The sequence below is a fragment of the Haliotis asinina genome, chromosome 5 (assembly GCF_037392515.1).
Source record: "Haliotis asinina isolate JCU_RB_2024 chromosome 5, JCU_Hal_asi_v2, whole genome shotgun sequence".
Lineage (NCBI taxonomy): Eukaryota > Metazoa > Mollusca > Gastropoda > Lepetellida > Haliotidae > Haliotis > Haliotis asinina.
The window spans coordinates 30622211-30643297 of NC_090284.1; the positions used below are offsets into that span (position 1 = coordinate 30622211).

The 21087-nt window shown below is 38.9% G+C and overlaps 1 protein-coding gene and 1 long non-coding RNA gene across 3 annotated transcripts in view; both read left to right on the top strand.

Moving 5' to 3' along the window:
* Positions 1–4529, top strand: part of LOC137283530 (cyclin-dependent kinase-like 2) — a 566496-nt gene extending 561967 nt beyond the window's left edge. For both annotated transcript variants that reach the window (XM_067815087.1, XM_067815088.1), the window contains one exon: positions 4077–4529. In XM_067815087.1, the coding sequence (XP_067671188.1) occupies positions 4077–4187 (111 nt within the window). In that variant the 3' untranslated portion in view covers positions 4188–4529. The remainder of the gene's footprint in view (positions 1–4076) is intronic.
* Positions 4530–15284: 10755 nt separating this feature from the next.
* LOC137283532 (uncharacterized) lies at positions 15285–18509 on the top strand. Its single transcript, XR_010956860.1, has 2 exons — positions 15285–16774; positions 17321–18509. It is a non-coding gene; the product is annotated as an uncharacterized lncRNA (long non-coding RNA).
* Positions 18510–21087: the final 2578 nt, after the last annotated feature.

Below are 21087 nucleotides of genomic sequence, written 5' to 3' on the forward strand. Positions count from 1 at the left end.
GATAACACGTCAGGCCAACTCGAAGTCGCACTCTGCGATATCACCTACCTACCGCAATGGACTAACATCAACGCCAGCAACAATAAGCTGTTCGTCAGTGGAACTCGCAGCCAGATAACTGACGGCTACTACAGCGTGTGCTCTCTAAACGACGAGGTCTTCAAACCCCTGGGAGCCGAACTCAAGATGAACGACTCAAACGGCACAGTGGTGTTAATCAACAACGGAAGAACCTCATTGAGACTCGGCCGACCATTAGCGAGGATACTCGGTATGTCTCCTGACGAGATAAAACCAACAACAACCGTCACAGGCACGAAGTTACCCGACCTAGTACCGTACCGAGAGCTGTACATTCATCTCGGTCAGGTGAGCACAACGTACAACATTCAAGGAGGTCACCCTTCCACTATACTGAGAGCAGTGCCGGTGAAAACTGAGAAATACAACGACGGTAGAACCGAGTCGTTTTCACCACGGCAGTATAAGAGATTAACCCAGGGCAACATACCTGAGCTGATAATATCGGTGTTAGATATAAATCATAATCCTGTAAATATAGGATACCTCAGCTTAACGCTTCATGTAAAATGACCAGCGCACAAGGGCCCGGAGTGAAAAAATGCGTCAATATCGGGATCTCCGACCTCGGAGACACGCGCGGTTTCGACGCCCCCGGAGTAGATGGTAAATCGTACGCCTTGCAACTGAAAAACAACATTTACAAACGCGTTGAAGTCACCTCCGGTGGAACCCTAAGTGATATAGTAGATACCACAAGAGCAACAGTCAACACTAAGTACGCCCTTGTCAACACCGGTAGTAACTGGATAATATACCCATCGTTCGGGGGTAAACTGTTCGACTTAGACGATGTTGAGAGCACTACCGTCGCCCGAAACAAGCCATATATGCTCGTCTTCACCGAAGATGACAAGTGGGTGTTGTTACCCGATAACGACTGGTTTCTCAATATTAGGCTCGGCTCCCCCTACGTATTCACGGATAACAAAGACAACCACCTAAACAAAGTCGTGAACAATGGAACCCTGCTCGTGGCTTACGTCCCAACTCAGAGACGTAGCGTAGTCATCAGCCCACTCAACACTATGGCAGCCCACATGCTATCGAGTAAACCGGCCATACAAAACGTGACATTGCAGTTGGTGTCTGAATTCGAAGGCGTGGTCAGTATACTAGAAAGTCTACCGGCAAACTCAACACTGATCATCAAAGTCTACCTAGGGGAACCATCGGGGAATGATGTCGAGATCGTGAAGGGGATCAAACTCGGGTGGGTGAAACGACACCAGTATCAAGTTTGCAACGTTTACGTGCGGGTGAGTGTCGGCTCCAACACCAGTCTGCAGGGGGTCAACGTGATCGTGGAAAACAAGATATCAATAACCAAGATCTTCCTGCCTGACAACATACACTTCATGGGTATGAAGTTCACCCCTGAATTATTATCAGAAAACCAGTTGGAAATTATATCGTAATAGTATAATAATGACCAGTCATCCCAACACTACGCTTAACGACCTAGGAGATACGGAGGGATTCGATCAGCCTGGTGAGGAAGACGCCTTATATATCCTGCACTTCAAAGACAACGTGTACAGACGGGTGTCGTTATTAGATTTAAAAGAGCCCAAATGGCTGATCAACTTAACACTCACCTCACCTTATATCACATTAAATAATGCGTTGGTCTCTAAGATTAGGAACAACGGTATCTGGGCCGGGGATTTCATTCCGGAGAATGAATTCGTACACATAGAATCTATTGGTCACGAAAAAAAGGGGTTAAGTGCTTATCCAAACAATAAATTAACATTTAGCAGTAATCTTGATAGAATATCCTCCCCTTTCACACTCATCATAGAAGTCTTATTTACGTCTTTATTCAATGGAAACCCCCCAATAGTACACCAAATTTTACCCGGGGTGTCAATACACTGGTATGAAAAACACATGTACCAATATTGTCGTATTGTTATACAACAGGATACCACGGGTCCTATAAACCGCTTAATAAGCCTCAGTGGGGTTTTTATTACAACAGGAAAGTCTAATAGCCTCTCACCTATTACCCTGACTAGTAGTCTAGAACTTGTAGACTTCAAATTCATTGATAGACTTTTAACTGAAACCCAATTAAAATATCTTTCAAAATATATATTATAGGATGGGTCTGTACCCAGTCGTAGAGGAAGTAGCGAAGACGCTGGAAACCGTAGATGGGTTCCGCTTGAGGCAGTTATGTGACGTGAAACGCCAACTAGAACAAGACCGTGACACGCGGAAAGCTCTATGTAAAAAGTACCATAGAGCTTTCAATATCGTGGACGGGGCTGACACTACCCTTATGGTAACCAGCATGGGACTAGGGGCGGCAGGCGTTGGGTTGTTAGCTACCATCGTGGCCGCACCTATAGTGCTAGGTATTGAAATAACAGCTGGGGTGGCAGGGGTGTTAGGGTTGGCGCTTAAGTTAGTATCACGCAGACTGCATCGTAAGGCATTGAAACACGACGAGATCAGGGTTCTGGCCGAAGCAAAGCTCAACACAGTAAGTGGGCGTATTTCCACGGCACTCTCTGATAGTAAGATCTCAGAAGAGGAGTTTCGTTCAATCCTCTCTGAACTCACAAAATATAACGGAATGAAACAAGATATTCGGTCCAAATCTCGTAAGTCTGCTATCAGCGAGGACGAGAAAAAAAGTACATAGAACAGGGGATACAAAAAGCCCAACAAGCCTTTATTACGAACACCAAAGAGATCATAGGCGGTTCACGTTAAACTGTTTCATTGATATAAACATGACATAGGCACAGTGTTACCTCCAACACACGTTAAGTAGTAGGGGGTAATAGTAGCAAGAGCTAAGGGCCCAACCAAAGCCTTATTTAGTAAATAAGGCTTTGTAGAGACTTTTCTTGAAAGTGTTTTAAAACCCCCATTGTATATACTACTTGATGCAAAACGCATTTTGTCTACATATGCTTTTGATTAAATTAAAGGAAAACTAAGGGAGATTCCATTTATATCTGAAGGGGGTAACTTATTACTCATGCATGAAATAACAGTCACCATACCATAAACTGTTGCTTTAAGACTGTATGTGAAATGGGAACAAACAAACTGACAAACTGAATGCATATAATATTATATGAAAGGGTGAAGCTGTTGGTGAACATCACATTATTGTCAGTAAGCAACTGCATGGTATCCCTTTTGAGACTTCAGGTGACAGCGAACTCTGTCAATGAAAATATGACATTTGAGATGCATAATCACAAGATATGTTGATTAACTTTTTAAATCCAGTCACTGTTCTGTTGGGATTGTTTAATGCTTAGAAAAATTAATGTGTTATATTCTTGTAAGCTAAGCTAGAAACGACCAATCAGTTGTAAAAAAAATACTCCACAATATAATTTCAAAGAAATTTAAAACAAGTGATTGCTATTGCCATCACATAACATCTTGATCAGTCATCACTAAGGCCTCCTGCATTTGTGCTACAGCAGGGGCAGTGTGGTAGTCCTGTGGTTAAAGCATTTGCTTGTCATGCCAAAGACCCTGGTTTGATTCCCCACATGAGAACAATGTGTGAAGCCCCTTTTGTAATGTCCCCCCGCTGTGCTGGAATATTGCTAAAAGCCCTTACTCTTGCTACAGCAAATGACTTCGCTAAAACCAAATTTTGTAAGAAAGTTGTAATAAGTATCATATGTGAGGCTTCATGAGGTTTCCTTTGATTGTCAACAAGGGTTTGCCTTACTGGTTTGAAAAACTCAGTTTGTAGAGTTGTCATTATAATTGTATCTGGTACATAATCATACAGGCTGATATAAAGAGACCATTCAGTCTTGGAGTGTTTTTTCTTGTTAAGTGTTGCTTTCATCTTTTTGTTACTTTTGTTGTCAACATATTAAGCGGTGGCTACACCTACTTGGCACTGAAATAATTTTTTGGCTGATTATTTTCGGCCATGAAGACATAAATGAAGTATTCCCTATCCCTTTTTGTAGCATAATTTTACTGTTGCACCATGCCTATATTTGCAGGGTATCCAGTTAGGACCTACAGAAGCATCCAGGTATTGGGTGTATTGGGTGCCAGCACAGTTTGTGGAAGCCATCAAAGATGCAGTGTTGGGGAAGTGGCAGTACTTTTAGCAGAGAAGATAAGGCATGTCTCACAACAAAGTTGCATCAGATGTGCTTGGTCATCATGCATAGCAGGGCGCGTGTTACTTTAACGCTATTAATTATTTCTGGCAATCTGTGTTATGTTTGAATTTCTGATGAAAGATGTGTTTCTGATAATAAAAGCCTATGTATACATTTTTCTTTATCTGCAACCCATTTGACAGTGTATTGCTGCTCATATGTAGGCAAAATTCCTCAGCATGTAAAAGGTGCCTGACCTATGGCTGGTGATAAATTGCATAGTGATGACTTTGAATTCTTGTACATCCTGTGTACCAATAAAAGAAAATATTCCCATTTTGACTACTATTCACAATGGTTCTTGCTTATGTTAAAGAATCAGATGCAGGTCTACTTCAGAGAGGTAGGAAAGATAAAAATTGTACACTCCTTTAGCAATGCATGGGTGAACTACAGAGTTGCTAAAATAGGTAAGAAGCTTTGTTCTGGGAAATTTAGATTGATAATTGCAACCATGTTCCTGGATGGAAATGAGCAACTTGAAGGAGAAAGACCTGGGTGTTTGGGATGTCCCTGGAAAGACCCTGAGGAATACTTCAGTAGGTAAGATTCTTGCAATAATTGTGTAGTTTGTGCCAACAATAGTATAAAATGAAGATGCCCACCTTCATGTGGATTTCAGAGACCTTCAGAGTTGGATTTGCGTGAAAACATGTTGATAGTCATCATATTCTTTCAAATTTAGTTTCATACGCTTGACATGTTTTGAAAATGTCTGAAACTGTTTGCCTGACACTTTGGTACTGAAGTGCAAGATCGTTTTGAGTAGGCCGAAGAATTACATCACGTGTGTACGTCCCAAGTCTTGTTCACACGATATCTCATGAACTATTGTACCCAATGTTTCAAATTTGATGACAGCCTACATTGGGGAATTACACAGACACCAGTCAATTTGGGTGACCTTGATCTTATTCTCAACGACACCAACTCGTCAAACTCTTGTCACCCTGATATCTCATAAACTGTTGTACACAATGTTTTCAAATTTGGTGAGAGCCAGCATTAGTGGATTGCACAGACAGCAGTTGATTTTGTTGACCTTGACCTTATTTTCAAGGTCACCCTGACTCTTGATCGTATTTTCAATGACACCACAAACTTTTAGACAATTCTTCAAACTCTTGTTAAGCTGATATCTCATAAAATGCCTATATTGGGCATTAGGTAGACACCAGTCGATCGGGATGATCTTATCATAAAGGTCAACTCGACTCTTGATGACTTTTCAATCTGTTCTTAACCTGATATCTCATGCACTGTTTTACACAATGTCTGTAAAATTTGGTGACAGCCTACATTGGGGGATTGCATCGACATCAGTTGATTTTGGTGAACTTGATCTTATTTTCAATGTGACCATGATATTTTGTCTACTTTTCAAACTTATGTTTATGTGATTCCTTATAAAACATTGCAGCCAATGTCTTCCATTTTGTTGACAGCCTACATTGGGTGATTATGCAGGTATTTTAATTTCTCGCATCTTGTGTGTGACCAAAAAATAGTGGCGGGGGACATTGCCACATTAGTAGCAAACACTTGTTCATAATACAAATGACACGTGTCGTTCATCAGTTATTCCTTATCCATATTCCGTTTATCAGGTGACATCAATGAGCATAATGCTGATGATAGTCCACTGTTTTCAGTCAATCAACACTACTTGAGGGCATGTAAATGATCATAGATTAACTAGCTTCTGCTTGGATCAAATTCTCCTGGTTTTGAAGGGCTTCCATTGTATATGTTTTGTGCCAACAGTCTAATTATGTCAACTAACTGCCAGGTGGTAAGTCACTACTCCTTTGACCATGTCAGACACAGGGACTGCACAACTGTCAGAATGTCTTCAACCTAGACAATGAGATGATAAGAACAATGGATGACCTTCATATGCTTGGTAGTTCTAGCCAGTATTATTATTCTAGGGGTACACACACATATGCGGCTTAGAGGCTTATTATCCCCTTGGCATGTAATGCCGGGGGGATATAGTTGACGCCTCATCCATCCAACCATAATCATTTTGTTTCAGGAGCATAACTCAAAAAATGTTCAATATTTTTATACCAAAATTGATAGATATAATAATCTGAACATATGGTTGTGCCTTTTACAGATTTTTGGCATTATTATTTTTGTTGTTTTTCTATGAAAAGTTTTGGTTTTAGGCTAATGCTTTAGTGGGCTTCATTTCTGGAGCATAACTCAAAAACCATTCAATATATATCTGCAAAACTTGTTACATACATCAGTCAGAACCTAAAGTGGTGCCTTTTGGTATTTACAGGTTTTTGTGATATATTATTTTCTTGGTTTCAATGGAAACGTTTCAGACTTAGTCTCAAAATAAAGGGATGGGCTTTGTTTCCGAAGCAGAACTCAAAATCAGTTCTTTATTTTTCTGCAAAACTTGGTAGATATACCAGTCAGAAGCTAAAATGGTGCCTTTTGCTAGTTACTGGATTTTATGATTTCTAAGTTTCTGGGTTTCCATGGAAACGATTCAGACTTTGTCTCAAAAGTGAGAGATGTGTTTTGTTTCAGGAACACACATCCAAAAGTTCCTAATATCTGTCAGCAAAAGTTGGTAGATATGCCAATCAGAAGCTGCAATGGTGCCTTTCGCTAGTTACAGGTTTTTGTGATTTCTTATTTTCTCGGTTTCCATGGAAACGATTTGGACTTTGTCTCAAAAGTGACAGGTGTGTTTTGTTTCTGGAACAGAACTCAAAAAATTCTTAATATCTGTCAGTGTAAGTGTAACTTGGCAGATATGTGTGGCAGACCCCAAAGTGGTGCCTTTTGGTATTTCCAGGTTTTTGTGATTTATTCTTTTCTGGGTTTCCATGGAAACATTTCGGACTTAGTCTCAAAATGGAGGTATGGACTTTGTTTCCGGAGCAGAACTCAAAAACCGTTCAATATTTTTCTGCAATTGAGTCTGAACCTGTAGTGGTGCCTTTTGCTATTTCCAGGTTTTAGTGATTTATCATTTTCTCAGTTTCCATGGACTTGGTAGATATACCAGTCAGAAGCTAAAATGGTGCCTTTTGCTAGTTACAGGATTTTATGATTTCTAAGTTTCTGGGTTTCCATGGAAACGATTCAGACTTTGTCTCAAAAGTGAGAGATGTGTTTTGTTTCAGGAACACACATCCAAAAGTTCCTAATATCTGTCAGCAAAAGTTGGTAGATATATCTGGCACACCTCAGAGTGGTGCCTTTGGCTCTTGACAGGTTTTTGTGATTTGTAATTTTCTGGGTTTCCATGGAAACGTTTCGGACTTAGTCTCAGAATGGAGGGATTTGCTTTGTTTCCGGAGCACAACTCAAAAATTTATAAATATCTATCTGCAGAGCTTGGCAGATATGTAGGGGAGACCCTAAAGTGGTGCCTTTGCTATTTACAGATTTTTGTGATACATCATTTTCCCAGTTTCCATGGAAACGACTCTGACTTAGTCTCAAAGTGGGCTTCGTTTCCAGAGCATAACTCAAAAAACGTTCAATATTTTTCTGCAAGCTTGGTAGATATATGTGGCAGACGACAAATGCTCCAAGAATGGTGGAGCAGTAGCTTGTGCCACAGTCATTGGATACAGAAGCTAATGCCATATTAATGGCTCTTAAATATATTCAAAGACACTCTAAACATAAACAGTGTATAATCTATTCAGACTCTCTTTCTTGCCTTCAGGCTAGTGAAAATATTTCTTGCGAACATCCACGTTTTATTGAAATTATTGAATTGCATAATGATCTTGCTACTGGCCAATATGACATTGTCTTTTGTTGGTTACCCAGCCATGTAGGCATTTCTGGTAACACAATGGCTGATCTTGCTGCCAAGGCAGCACTCAACAAATCTGTGACACCACGTCTTATTCCATACACTGATTATAAAGCTACCATTAGATCTTATATCCATGATCTGATGCAGAAGAAGTGGGACATCAAAGTGGGAATTAATAAAAAATTACATGCAATAAAACCTTATATTGGTTATACCTGCATCGGTTGTCAGTCCAGATTTGAAGAGATCATCATGTGGGCAATGTCATATTGGCCATATGAGATATACCCCTGAATACAAGGTGAGGATTCTCCGTCCTGCATCCCTTGTGATAAAATAATCACTGTCAAGCGTTTCTTGCTTGACTGTGTTGAAAAATCCATCACAAGGGATAAATATATCCAATCACAAACTATGTCTGCTGGCAATTAGGTGCCTGACTCTGAGGGAGCGGGTTCAGATCCCAGATGGGACTCAACCGAAAAAGTACTAGAATTTGTACTTTACTAAGAAAGTGAAATCCCAAATATGATATATGTTCCGTCAAATTCAAATTCTCTGCTATTTTGATTGTAGTACATGTGTCCTTTTAAATGTATGGCTAGATGTAACTAAATTGCTAATGACTGAGGGGATGGTGTAAATCCAGCTAGGGTCCATGCTGGTAGCAAAATTAATGTAAGTCCCCATGGTCCCTAGTGTGGTAATCTACCTTCATTTGTTGGGAATCTATAGCCCATTTTTATATTGTATTTTCCTCTATAATTAAACTGTTTTAGATTTAATTACTAGTTTTACATGGATATCTGTGATATATACTAATGGTTCTACTGTTCTTCGTCAACAGGGTTTTAGTTCTTTATATTCATTCATTCTACAGTGTCATAACTACTTGCTCTCATCATGATATGGCTGCAGTATTGCCGATGTGACAATAAATATTAACTCACCCATTCACTCATGACCTGTAGAATAGGTCTTCAGCAACCCATGCGTGCCACAAAAGGCAACCAGTGGATCATGTGTTCAGGCTCGCTGACTTAGTTGACACGTCATAGGTTCCCAATTACACAGATCGATGCTCATGCTGTTAATCACTGGATTGTGTTCCTGACTCAATTATTTACAGACCGCCTCCATATAGCAGGAATATTTCTGAGTGCAGCTTCAAACTAAACTCACTCAGTCTCATATTATTGCTCTAACATTAGACAGTTTGGATGTTGTTATTTGTTTTATGTATTTATTCATTTGCTGTAGCATTCAACAAAATCATTCAACTTACTTTTTTTTTCGCCATAAATTTCTTCATGGACAATATGCACTCAGTTGTATTCAGAGCATGAGTGTGTGAATTATGATTCACTTAGTCAATGTATTAAATATGTTATTAGTATGAAGTTTGAAAGTGCATAAACATATAATAAATACAATTATACTAGGACTATAAGGCAAAAATACTAAGATATTTGTTTATTGGTCATTCTAAAAGTTGGTTAGTCAAAAATGAAACAAAACTTTATGGATTACAACTTCTTGTTAATTACTTTAAGTGATGTTTTGATGTAGAATCTCACATCGTTATCAAGTTAAAAGTCTTATATACCCGATTGATATGTTGTCACAAACAGCAGATTAACATTGACAGAAGCATGTAATAGAGTAACAAGTGGTACACAATTGGATGAGGCCAGTAGGGAATCAGAACAACTGTAACAGGCATGTTCTGTGTCTCTTGTGTAACCTTCACTCTATATGTGTGTTCCTGCTTTGCATTGTTTTTTTTCCTGTCCCACGGCTATGTTTACCACAAGAGAGTTAACTCCTGATGTATACCTATCCATCCATCAACAAAATTCTCGTCCACGCTGTTTCCCCAGTTTCTGGATGCGGCCTTGTGATTCAGGACATACAAGGTATTTCATTTCACCATTTTATTGACAAAGAAAACAAAGCCCAAAATAAACAATGCAAAAACCATTACCAGAATCAAAAAAAATTATCAGGCACAATTTCCCATTCCCAAACCAATACAGGCCTGAAATAAATACTACTGCTAAATAAATCCCTAACACTAAATACCTTTATTCCCTGACAAGCCACCTTACTATGTCCTTCACTGTGAGAGAGGGGTCATCTGTATCGTCAAGAAACAAGGACTGGTCTGTCTAGGAACAAATATACGGGCCTGTCCCATTAAGCGCAGTGCAGACACCCACCTCTGGAATGGAACCTTCAAGTGCATGCAGTTTATCGTGGCACCTAAAACAGCAAGCCAAACCTCACAAAGCAGTGACAGTCATCACCCACATGTCTCTGCAAACACTGGTAAGAAAACCCTTTTGATATTGCCAGAATTTATCATTCATACCCTGAACTAATATAATATAAAAAACACACACACATCTATAATAACTAGTCCCCACTACACAACAAATAGTACTAGTGATGAAGCCAATGATGAAGGGGATTAAGTAGTAACAACAAATAGACACAGTGCTTTGATACTCTATAGTTTGACTTGTTCTTCACATCCCGATGGTATATAGTATATTTGGTCTCTAAAGATCAAAGGTTTGCGTCAAATTTCAGTGGCTTCGAGCAGTTTCCTTTTTGTGAAGTCCAGATTTTTCCTTGACAAAATCTGACAGGCCAGATTTGCTGTCTGCCTTGGCTATAGAGGTTTTATGTTCTTTTATATGGGTTCCTGAGCAATATTCAAAACCTTTCGATATTTTTCTGGAAAACTTGGTAGATATACCAGTCAGATCCTAAAGTGGTGCCTTTTGCTATTTACAGGTTTTTGTGGTTTATTATTTTCTCGGTTTCCATGGAAACATTTCGTTTCCAGAGCACAACTCAAAAACCTCCAAATACCTGTCAGCAGAACTTGGTAGATATGTGTGGCAGACCCCATTGTTGTGCCTTTTGCTATATACAGTGGTTGGGATGGGCCTCGTTTCCTGAGCAGAATTTAAAAACTTCTAAATATCTTTCAACAAAACTTGGGAGATATGTGAGGCAGACTCCAAAGTGATGCCTTTTGCTATTTACAGGTGTTTGTCGTGCTTATTTTTCTTGGTTTCCATGGAAACGATTTGTACTTAGTCTAAAAAGTGAGGAATGGGCTTCATTTCCAGAGCACAACTTGAAAACCATTTGATACCTTTCAAAAGGTCTTGGTAGATATATGAGACAGATCTTGAAGTGGTGCCTTTTGCTGTTTACAGATATAAGGCTTGGGGAAAAAAAGCCAAGAATCTGTAAACAGCAAAAGGCACAACCATAGGTTCAGTTTATTAAATCTACCAATTTTGGTCTAAACATATTGAATGGTTTTTGAGTTATGCATGTACACATTTTGTAAGTGCAATACATACAAGGCGTTTGCCATTCCAGGTTGATGAAATCCTTGCCTGTCCCTGAGATCAAGGTATGCAGTTTGATTTGGAGTGGACGCGTTGCCCATGGTTATGCTTATTATAAGTAAGTATCCTCCCTGCATGTAATCATTTTGTTTTCGGAGCAAACTCAAGAACCGTTCACTATTTTTAGACCAAAATGGATAGATATAATAATCTAAACCTATGGTTGTGCCTTTTGCTATTTACAGATTTTGGGCATTTTTATCCCCCCAGGTATGTAATGCGGGGTGATATAGTTGACGCCTCTTCTGTCCGTCAGTCTGTCCATCCATCCGTCTGTCCATAATCATTTATTTTTAGACCAAACTTGATAGATATGGTAGTGTCAGCCTATGGTTGTGCCTTTTGCTATTTAGAGAGTTTTGGCATTTATATTTTTTTTGTTTTTCCATGGAACATTTTGGTGTTAGTCTTATGGTAGGGTGGGCTTTGTTTCCGGAGCAGAAGTCAAAAACCGTTCAATATTTTTCTGCAAAACTTGGTAGATATATCAATCAGCATCTAAAGTGGTGCCTTTTGGTATGTACAGGTTTTTGTGATTTAATGTTTTCTTGGTTTCCATGGAAATGTTTTGGACTTACTCTCAAAAGTGAGAGGTGTGTTCCGTTTCCGGAGCAGAACTCCAAAAACTTCTTAATATCTGTCAGTAAAACTTGGTAGATATGTGTGGCAGACCCCAAAGTGGTGCCTTTGGCTATTTACAGGTTTTTATGATGTATTATTTTCTCGGTTCCATGAACATGTTGCTGACCTCGTTTCCGGAGCACAACTTAAAAACCATTTCATATCTACGAGACATATATACGAGACAGATCTTGAAATGGTGACTTTTTCTGATTACAGATATATGGCATTTATATTTTTCAGGAATTCCATGGAAACAATTCTGACTTGGTCTGAAAACACAAGTAACTGTCAGATGATTTGTCCTTTCAAATATGTGGGGGCCGGGGGGATATGTTATCTTCTGATGACTTGTTAAATAAGTTCATGCATGTGAAGAAAACTGATCTGTAACAAATTATACAAAAACAAGTGTGATAACAAAATACATCAGTTAATAAAACTAACAAATATAAAATAACACACAATGGTTTAATCTTTTTGTTAAGATAAATAATCTGTCAAAACGAAATGAGATCTATAGATGGTGATGAATAAATATAAAGTATATTTATATATAGAAATCTATATCAAAGTAAAGTGACAACAGGTTATAAAAGTAAATTATATGTTCCTTAAATTTAGATTAAAAAAACATGATATTATAAATTTTTAACTTACCTTACCATAGGACTTATGCATGTTACCACATGCTTCGCTTGGATGAGATCAGACAGTCGTTGATTCGCCATTCCTATGAATGGCAACCTCATGTATCAATGAATGTATAGGCATGGAAGTGGCATGATCTCCTGAACCGCGCAAGCGTGGACCTTTCAAAATTCACTTTTACTTGCGTTCAGACGTTTGTTTGGTTCGCTATAGTTTCTGCCTACTACCTTGTGTTTTGATTATTATTACACGGTAGGTATATTTATTTGTTTGATGTTACGTGAGTGAAGAAAAGAATAACTTCACTTACCTGGCTACCTTGTGTGCACTTATCACTTGTTTTTTGATGTGTATATTTCGATGTGTGGTCTCCTCATGGTATACATAGCTTTGGTTAGTTCCTGCACCATCTTATTCTTGTTTATTCACCTTATGGTGGATATAATTGCTATTTCTTCTCTCGTAGCATATCTTTGGTTATGGGGGCAGCCATCTTTGTTGTTGTCTCTGCCCCGCCTTTGGGCATAACTATTTTTACATGCCAGGGGGATATAGTCGATGCTTCGTCTGTCTGTCCGTCTGCCCATCTGCCCATCCGCCATCTGTAATCATTTTGTTTCTGAAGCATAACTCAGAAACCATTCAATATTTTTAGACCAAACTTGATAGATATAATAATCTCAACCTATAGTTGTGCCTTTTACTATTTACAGATTGCTGGCTTTTTCATTTTTTTGTTGTTTTTCAATGGAACATTATTTAATCTAATGGTTGGGTGGGCTTCAAAAACCGTTCAATATTTTTCTGCAAAATTTGGTAGATATACCAATCAGAAGCTGCAATGGTGCGTTTTGCTCTGTACAGGTTTTTGTGATTTATTATTTTCTTGGTTTCCATGGAAACATTTGGACTTAGTCTCAAAATGGAGGGATGGGCTTCATTTCCCGAGCATAGCTAAACTACCGTTCAATATTTTTCTGCAAAACTTGTTACATACATCAGTCAGAACCTAACGAGGTGCCTTTTGCTATTTACAGGTTTTTGTGATTTATGATTTTCTCAGTTTCAATTTAAACGTTTCGGACTTAGTCTCAAAGTGAGAGGTGTGTTTTGTTTCCGGAAGAAAAAACTCAAAAACGTATTATCTTTCACCAAAACTTGGTAGAAACGTGTGCCAGACTCGAAACTGGTGCCTTTTGCTATTTACAGGTTTTTGTTATTTATTTATGTTTTAGGTTTCCATGGAAACAAAGTGGACGAAAAATCACAGGATATGCACTTTAATATGGTTCCCTTTAACATTTTTATGCAGGTTTAGGAAAATAAAGATTCTTTGATCGGGTTGTGTCATTTCTTTTTTCCCTCAGATTTGTCTATTACCATTGGATAAACATTAAGTTGTTAGTGTCATTTACATATCTACTACTTTTGACATAGATTACAACCTTTTACATCAATGCGACTATGACACTCCAAGTAGCCTACATCCACGCAGTGAGTGCCAGTAACATGACCATGGCACTCCAAGTAGTCTACTTCCATACAATGAGTTCCGGTAACATGAACAGCATGATGGAATATTAAGGTGATTATATTTTGAATATTTTGGTGTGATCCTTTTCTATTCTTTGGTGGTTGGTGTTATGTAATCCTGCACCTTAAATCTGCACTTTCCCCGTCACTTTATTATTGTCCTCTAGTCTCTGTCGTCCCCCAATATCTTATTTAACCTTGCTTTTAACCTATCTAGATACTCCCAGTCACTGTTAACCATAGTCTCTAGTTGTAAAATCATGCTTTTATGCTTCATTACCTGAGCAAATTCTTGCTTTTCATGGCTAAAGGGCTACAGTTAATATTGCATTTTTTTTTTTCCTCATCACAAACCTCGACAACCTTCCTCATCAGCAACCTTATTATTAGTGAAAACACTGCAGATGTTTTATCCTGTCCTTGGTAGTGCTGTTTCTATTTCGACTCTAAAACAATAACACTTTAATAAAGGCTTTTTGTTCCCGCATTTGTGTACAATTACAATAATAATTTAGCATTTTAAGCTCTTTCAGGTGAATGTCCAGTGATAATATATTTTGAAATAGCTGCCTGATGGTATTGTCAGCTTGGGCATCCATCAGACATGCCATGTTTTTGCTGTTCACTTGCTGATGATTGGAATGGCATGCAAATGAAAACTCAACCTTGATATAGTCAAACAAGTGATTCTTTTCACGCATTTTCTTCATCCTACTGCTTTTCACAAATCAATCCCAATTGAACCAAAAAATGACCAAGTTATTTTTGGTATTAATTTGTTATGGATGTCGGCGACGGATTTAGTTAGTTCTAGGGATATCATGGATTAACAATCATCCCACAATACACAATCCAAACGATCAAATGAAAACAGCCAGTCTCTGGGAACTCCACCAAAATTTCAAGGATCCTGCCTATCTCCCATAAGCAGCCTCGCTAAGGTGCCTAGGTTGTCAACTCACATCTTGACAAATCTCCGTTCCAAGGTGGTATCGGCTCTGGAAGATGGAGAGGTCTCATTGAGTGCTGGACTGTATGAGTTATCTCAGAACAATCATGCAGATGCACTCCAACATCTTGGAAGGTGCTCTGATCATTTATCAACTATAAGTAAGCAGTTCAATGCAGATATGATGTCAGCTCAAGACCAGTTCGCTCACCTTCAGTGAAGAGTTGGTGTTGAGTGGGCTTGAGTGTATGCAGACTTTCTTGCATAAACAACTTTCACAAAAGAGAAAGACTGATGGATATGATTCTGAAGACATGGCTCTGTTGTCAGTGTCAACGAGTGATTATGACATACCAACTGCTACAGCTACATCAACAGCTGCTACAGTTTCTTTGCATACAAAAGAAGCACATGTTGATAGTGATAATTAGACCGATCTTGTATTGTGACAGCAAGTTAATCACCAACATTATGTTCAGTTTCTTCTTCTTTTGTTTGAACCTAGTGATACTAGTTTGTTATTTTCATTTGCATTTTCTTTTTCATTGCAGAAAGCTGTAGGGACTCAAATATCATGTCTCAAGTTGGTTGTCAGCTTTTTACCAGTGTTGGTTAAGCTTTTGTATGTATTGAAATTCTTTAGTGCTTTTGTTTTAGGTTGCATATCTAAACAGTAGTACAATCACATCTAGAACGATATCAGCCACATACTAAGGTACTGCATATTCCATGGAAATTTTTTTTAACAGATCATATCTCTCACTTTCTTTTTCACATTTGTGCTTTGAATTCCTATTTTCTTTTCCTAAATTCACAAAGGTTAATTCAATCTCTTAAGACAGGATGCCATGAAAAGAACGGATAAAGAAACTGAGTGATCAACAGAGGAAGAGATCTACCTCATCCTCATCTAACCAGGCTACCACATGTACCAGGCCTCCCTCACCTGCTCGGTCTACCAAGTCAACCACACCTGCAAGAAAGCCCACCTCACCTACCAGATTTGTCAAGTCCACCACACCTACCAAGTCAACCTCACCATCCAAATCTACCACCTCAGCCACACCCACCAAGCCAGCCTCGCCTACCAGATCTCCCAAGTCACCCACACATACAGAGTCAACAACACCTACCAGATCTACTAAGTCAACCACACCTATCAAGTCAGCCTCACCTGCCAGATCTACCAAGTCAGCCACAATTATCAAGCCAACCTCACCTACCATGTCTTCCAGGTCAACCACATCTACCAGATTTGCCAAGTCAACCACACCTACCAAATCAACCTCACCTACCAGACCTGCCAAGTCAACCACACCTACCAAGTCAACCTCACCAACCAAATCTATCTGGTCAACCACACCTACCATGTCAACCTCACCTACCAAGTCAACCTCACCAACCAGATCTACCAAGTCAACTACACCTACCAAGTCAGCCTCACCAACCAGATCTGCCAAGTCAACCACAACTACCAAGTCAACATTACCGACCAGATCTACTAAGTCAACCACACCTACCATGTCAACCTCACCAACCAAGTCAAGTTTGGGTGTGTACATACATTGCCCAACCCTTCTTACCATCTCCATGCTCCAGTGGATATTCCACTTGGGGAGTAGACGATCGGGGATTTGATGCCTGTCTGCATCCTACCATAAGATGGTACTTGTTACCTTCCCTTTTACCTGGCATCAAGTGAATGAAAAAGTTCTGGTCTACTCAGTATACTGTGTCTGAGTGGGTTATTCATATCAAACATCTCCATGGTATCTCAGTTGGTATATTGGTTTTAGTCTGCAGTAATACAAGCATCCTGCATACAAATCACTTTATAAGTGTAATAATCTTAAATGATACCTTAAACCACACACTAACTGCCGGAGTGTGTTTTTTGTCCTAGTCAATAATCAAGTACTCTATATTTTGTACGGATTCCATGATCAATGTAAGATTTGTATTTCATGCTACTGATATTCAGATATCTGTATCAAACTTGCAACTATCATCTGTAAGCAAAATTAGATTTGTTTATGGTTTTACATCGCTAACATGACTTAAGTGTATTTATTGTAATTTATTTTCTATTTACTTACAGAACCCAGGTGTACATGAAGAATCCTTTACTCACCTGAACCCAGATGAAGTCCTGCAGAGTATGGTCAGCGTTGACACAAAGGACTATGTAACTCAGCTCCTAAATGCACAGTTCCTCACATCAAGACAATATAGGCCATCCTGCCTCTATGTACTGACCCTCAACAAGCAGCAGCAACATGAAAAGGTTCCAAGACATGTGGATTATGTGCAGATACACTTTCCTAATGCTCACTATCTTGTCTATTCTCAAAAAGATAGAGAACTGTTTGTATATGACAGTATGTAGAACATACAGCATGTTTATTCGCTTTGTGCACAATTAGAGGTGCTCTATGAACATGTTAATCCTGCTCAGGTTCATTACAAATTGCCTCCGTTACAGGGCAATACAAACATGAATGCCATGTTTGTAACTGCAAACGCCTTGACAAAGTTGATGGTTGATGATCCCATGAACCACAGATGGTACAAGCATCTCATGCAAACTCATCTTAGAGACTGTTTGATAGATTGGCAAATTAGGCCCTTCCCTCTGGAAACATACAATAATCGTCCTTTTATAACTGAAAAACCTGCGAATGATGTGTCTTTGATCAGTTATTTTCAAGACCAGAAACTGCTTCAGACAAAGAAATCTATGCTCAGCCAAGTATCACCATGTGATTTGAGAAAAATACGGCAACAGCAGATAAAGAAAGCAGTTAGAAAAAAGAGGCTTGATAATGAGTATCAACAGAAACAAACTCAAAAACAATGAAACACAAGAAAGAAGAAGTAAAAGAACTGATTTTGTCTATAAACGAAAAGAACTTGACAGAGAATGAGAGGGAACGAAACGAAAGAGAACCAATGCCACTTATAGATGTCAAGAAGCTAAAAGAGAAACAGAGAGCAGGATCAAAAGAGAGCTGATCCGGCTTACAGACACCAAGAAGCTGAAAGGGAAACAGAAAAAAGGAAACAGAAGAGAACTGATCCCTCATATAGACACCAAAAACCTCAAAGAGAAAGAGAAGGGACGATAGAAAAGACAGCTGATCCAGTTTACAGATGCCAACAAGCTGAAAAGGAACGAAAGAAACAAAAGAGAGCTGATGCCTCTTAAAAACGCCAAGAAGCTGAAAGGGAAACAGAAAAAAGGAAAAAGAAGAGAACTGATCCCTCATATAGACGCCAAAAAACTCAAAGAGAAAGAGAAGGGACGATAGAAAAGACAGCTGATCCAGTTTACAGATGCCAAGAAGCTGAAAAGGAGCGAAAGAAACAAAAGAGCTGATCCCTCTTAAAAACGCCAAGAAGCTGAAAGGGTAAGAGAAGGGAGGATAGAAAAGAGAGCTGATCTGGCTTTCAGATGCCAAGAAGCAGACAGAGAAACAGAAGGGAGGATCAAAAAGAGAGCTGATCCCTCGTACAGACACCAAGAAACTCAAAGGGAAACACCCACAAAGCGACAGAAACTCAGTACGAATTTACTTTTCCATATAATGGAAAGACAGAGAGAAACAAGAGATAAAAGAGCTAGGAGAGCTTTAGACAGAAACTTTAGAACATTAGAGCTGGCTTATGATAGATCTGCCAGGAGAAAAAAGACCACAGAATACTGAAGTTAGGCAGCAAGAACAAGTTCATGATAAATTAATGAAGAGAAAGAAAAGATCTCATGAAACTCTAGATCAGCTTGTTCAGTCTTTTCACAAAGTCCAAGGTCCAACATACGTCTGTACATGTTGTGGGGAATTCTGTTGTCCTGGCAACATCAGTAAGATCATCACCCATAGCAGAAAACTGTATTGGAGGAATACTCAGTGAAAAAGGCAAAGAGTGGATCTGCAACACATGCAGGAAACATATAAAAAACAACAAGATCCCTCCATGTGCCGTAGTTAATGACATGGCATTTCCTGATATTCCTCCAGAACTTGCAGGACTGCACTCGCTTGAGCTACACCTGGTGGTTACCAGAATTCCTCTCATGAAGATCTTTCAGGCACCCTGAGGACGTCAATTTAAGGTTCACAGTGATATGGTCAATGTGCCCTCCAATGTTGTTCTCGAAGATCAGGATGGCACTGTATAAGTGAAACTAAAGAGACGACATTCCTATAAGTCAGCTGTCATAAACAAGAACATACGGCCACACAAAGTCATGATGGCCGCACAGTGGCTTGTGGAAAACAGTCTGTTGTACAAGAGAGAAAACATTACCCTTGATGACAATTGGACCTACCAGCCCACAGAGGTTGAACCTGAAGATAACAGCGCTACTCTCAGTCCACAAGATGAAGAGACATCACATCAGATGAAACATTCAACAAAACAGATACTCTCACTCATACTCTACCACAGGATGACTGGAATGAAGTGACTGACACTGACATCCATGGGAGGAAAACTGACACAATGCTTACTGACCCAAATTTTGTAAAAGCTGATGAAAGAAGCAATATTTGGTGTTTGCTCCTGGACAGTATAGCCAACTTGTGTCAGTTTTTAAAGATCTGTATTGTGAAGAACTTTCATTGCCTGGGATAATCTGTGGTCATCCCAGAAGTACAAAGAGACAAACTAATATCTACTGTAGTGAAATAGTAAAGTCTGAGTTGTGACGCTGAGATCGCAGGGTAGCAAAATGTGTGGACAACATTTTCTTTAAAGGTCACATATACTCTAATAGGGTACAAATGCAAAATCACTTGCTGACATCATTATAAATGAAACCCCATCATTAAAACTGCTCATTTTGATCTTTAATTACCTTAAATCGACCTTTTTGTCAACAGTGCACAATTCTCAGCCGCAAACGAAATTTCAACCAATCAGAGCGGCGCGTCTCCGTGACGTAATAGTAGGTATAGAAATGAGGGTCTGCGCAGTATTCATCTACATTTCAGGGTTTAAACTATTTCGTTTACAGGTTTGTACAAACCTGAAATCGCGAAAGGTGTTGAGAAAAATGAAAGCTATATGTTCTCACAATCTACTATCATTTAGTTTTGTCTCCTGTCTGGATCGATCAAAGGATTAACCGATAACATGCAGATTGAATAATTAGTTTTATGGGGATTTAAATGGGGGAGTTGTCAAAAGGTAGTGTTTATGTATGTACATTTACTAATCTATACTGAATACACTCTGTCGTATCTGTGTCTATGTAAAACAACACCCTTCTTTCAAAGGATTGACCACCAATACATTGATTGATTGCTCATTATTGGCTAACTAAACAACTTCTGGAAATGAATGACGCACATTATGCAGTTAGTTGCCAGGTGTGCTCTCTTACCAATGAAACTATACAGCAATGTGAAAAACGTGAAATGATACATCATGTTTTGGTATATTAGACTGTTAAAAGACACATCACTTGGGAAATCTACAGATGAATTATATATCACTTGTTTTTGTGGATATTGATGGATACATTCCTCGAAGAAGGTAATAGCCTGACATTGCTCCTGTAACTTTGATTTTTATGTTTGCATTTTTGTTTTTAATAAATTGTCATAGCTTTCAACAGAATCAATGTTTTCGTTGTGAAGTGTAATGATGCAGACGACATACACTAGGGCATGTGTGCAAATTATGATTCATAAAGGCAAACTATGAAATGTCTACATATTACATTCCTGTTATACATTCGCAGATCGCTTCTTTTTATTAAGTTTCAAAATGCATACAAGTATGATTATAAAGTAATAAGGATTATGAGACCAAGTATAAAGACGTATATTGACAATTGTCTACATACTGGTGAGTGAACATTAC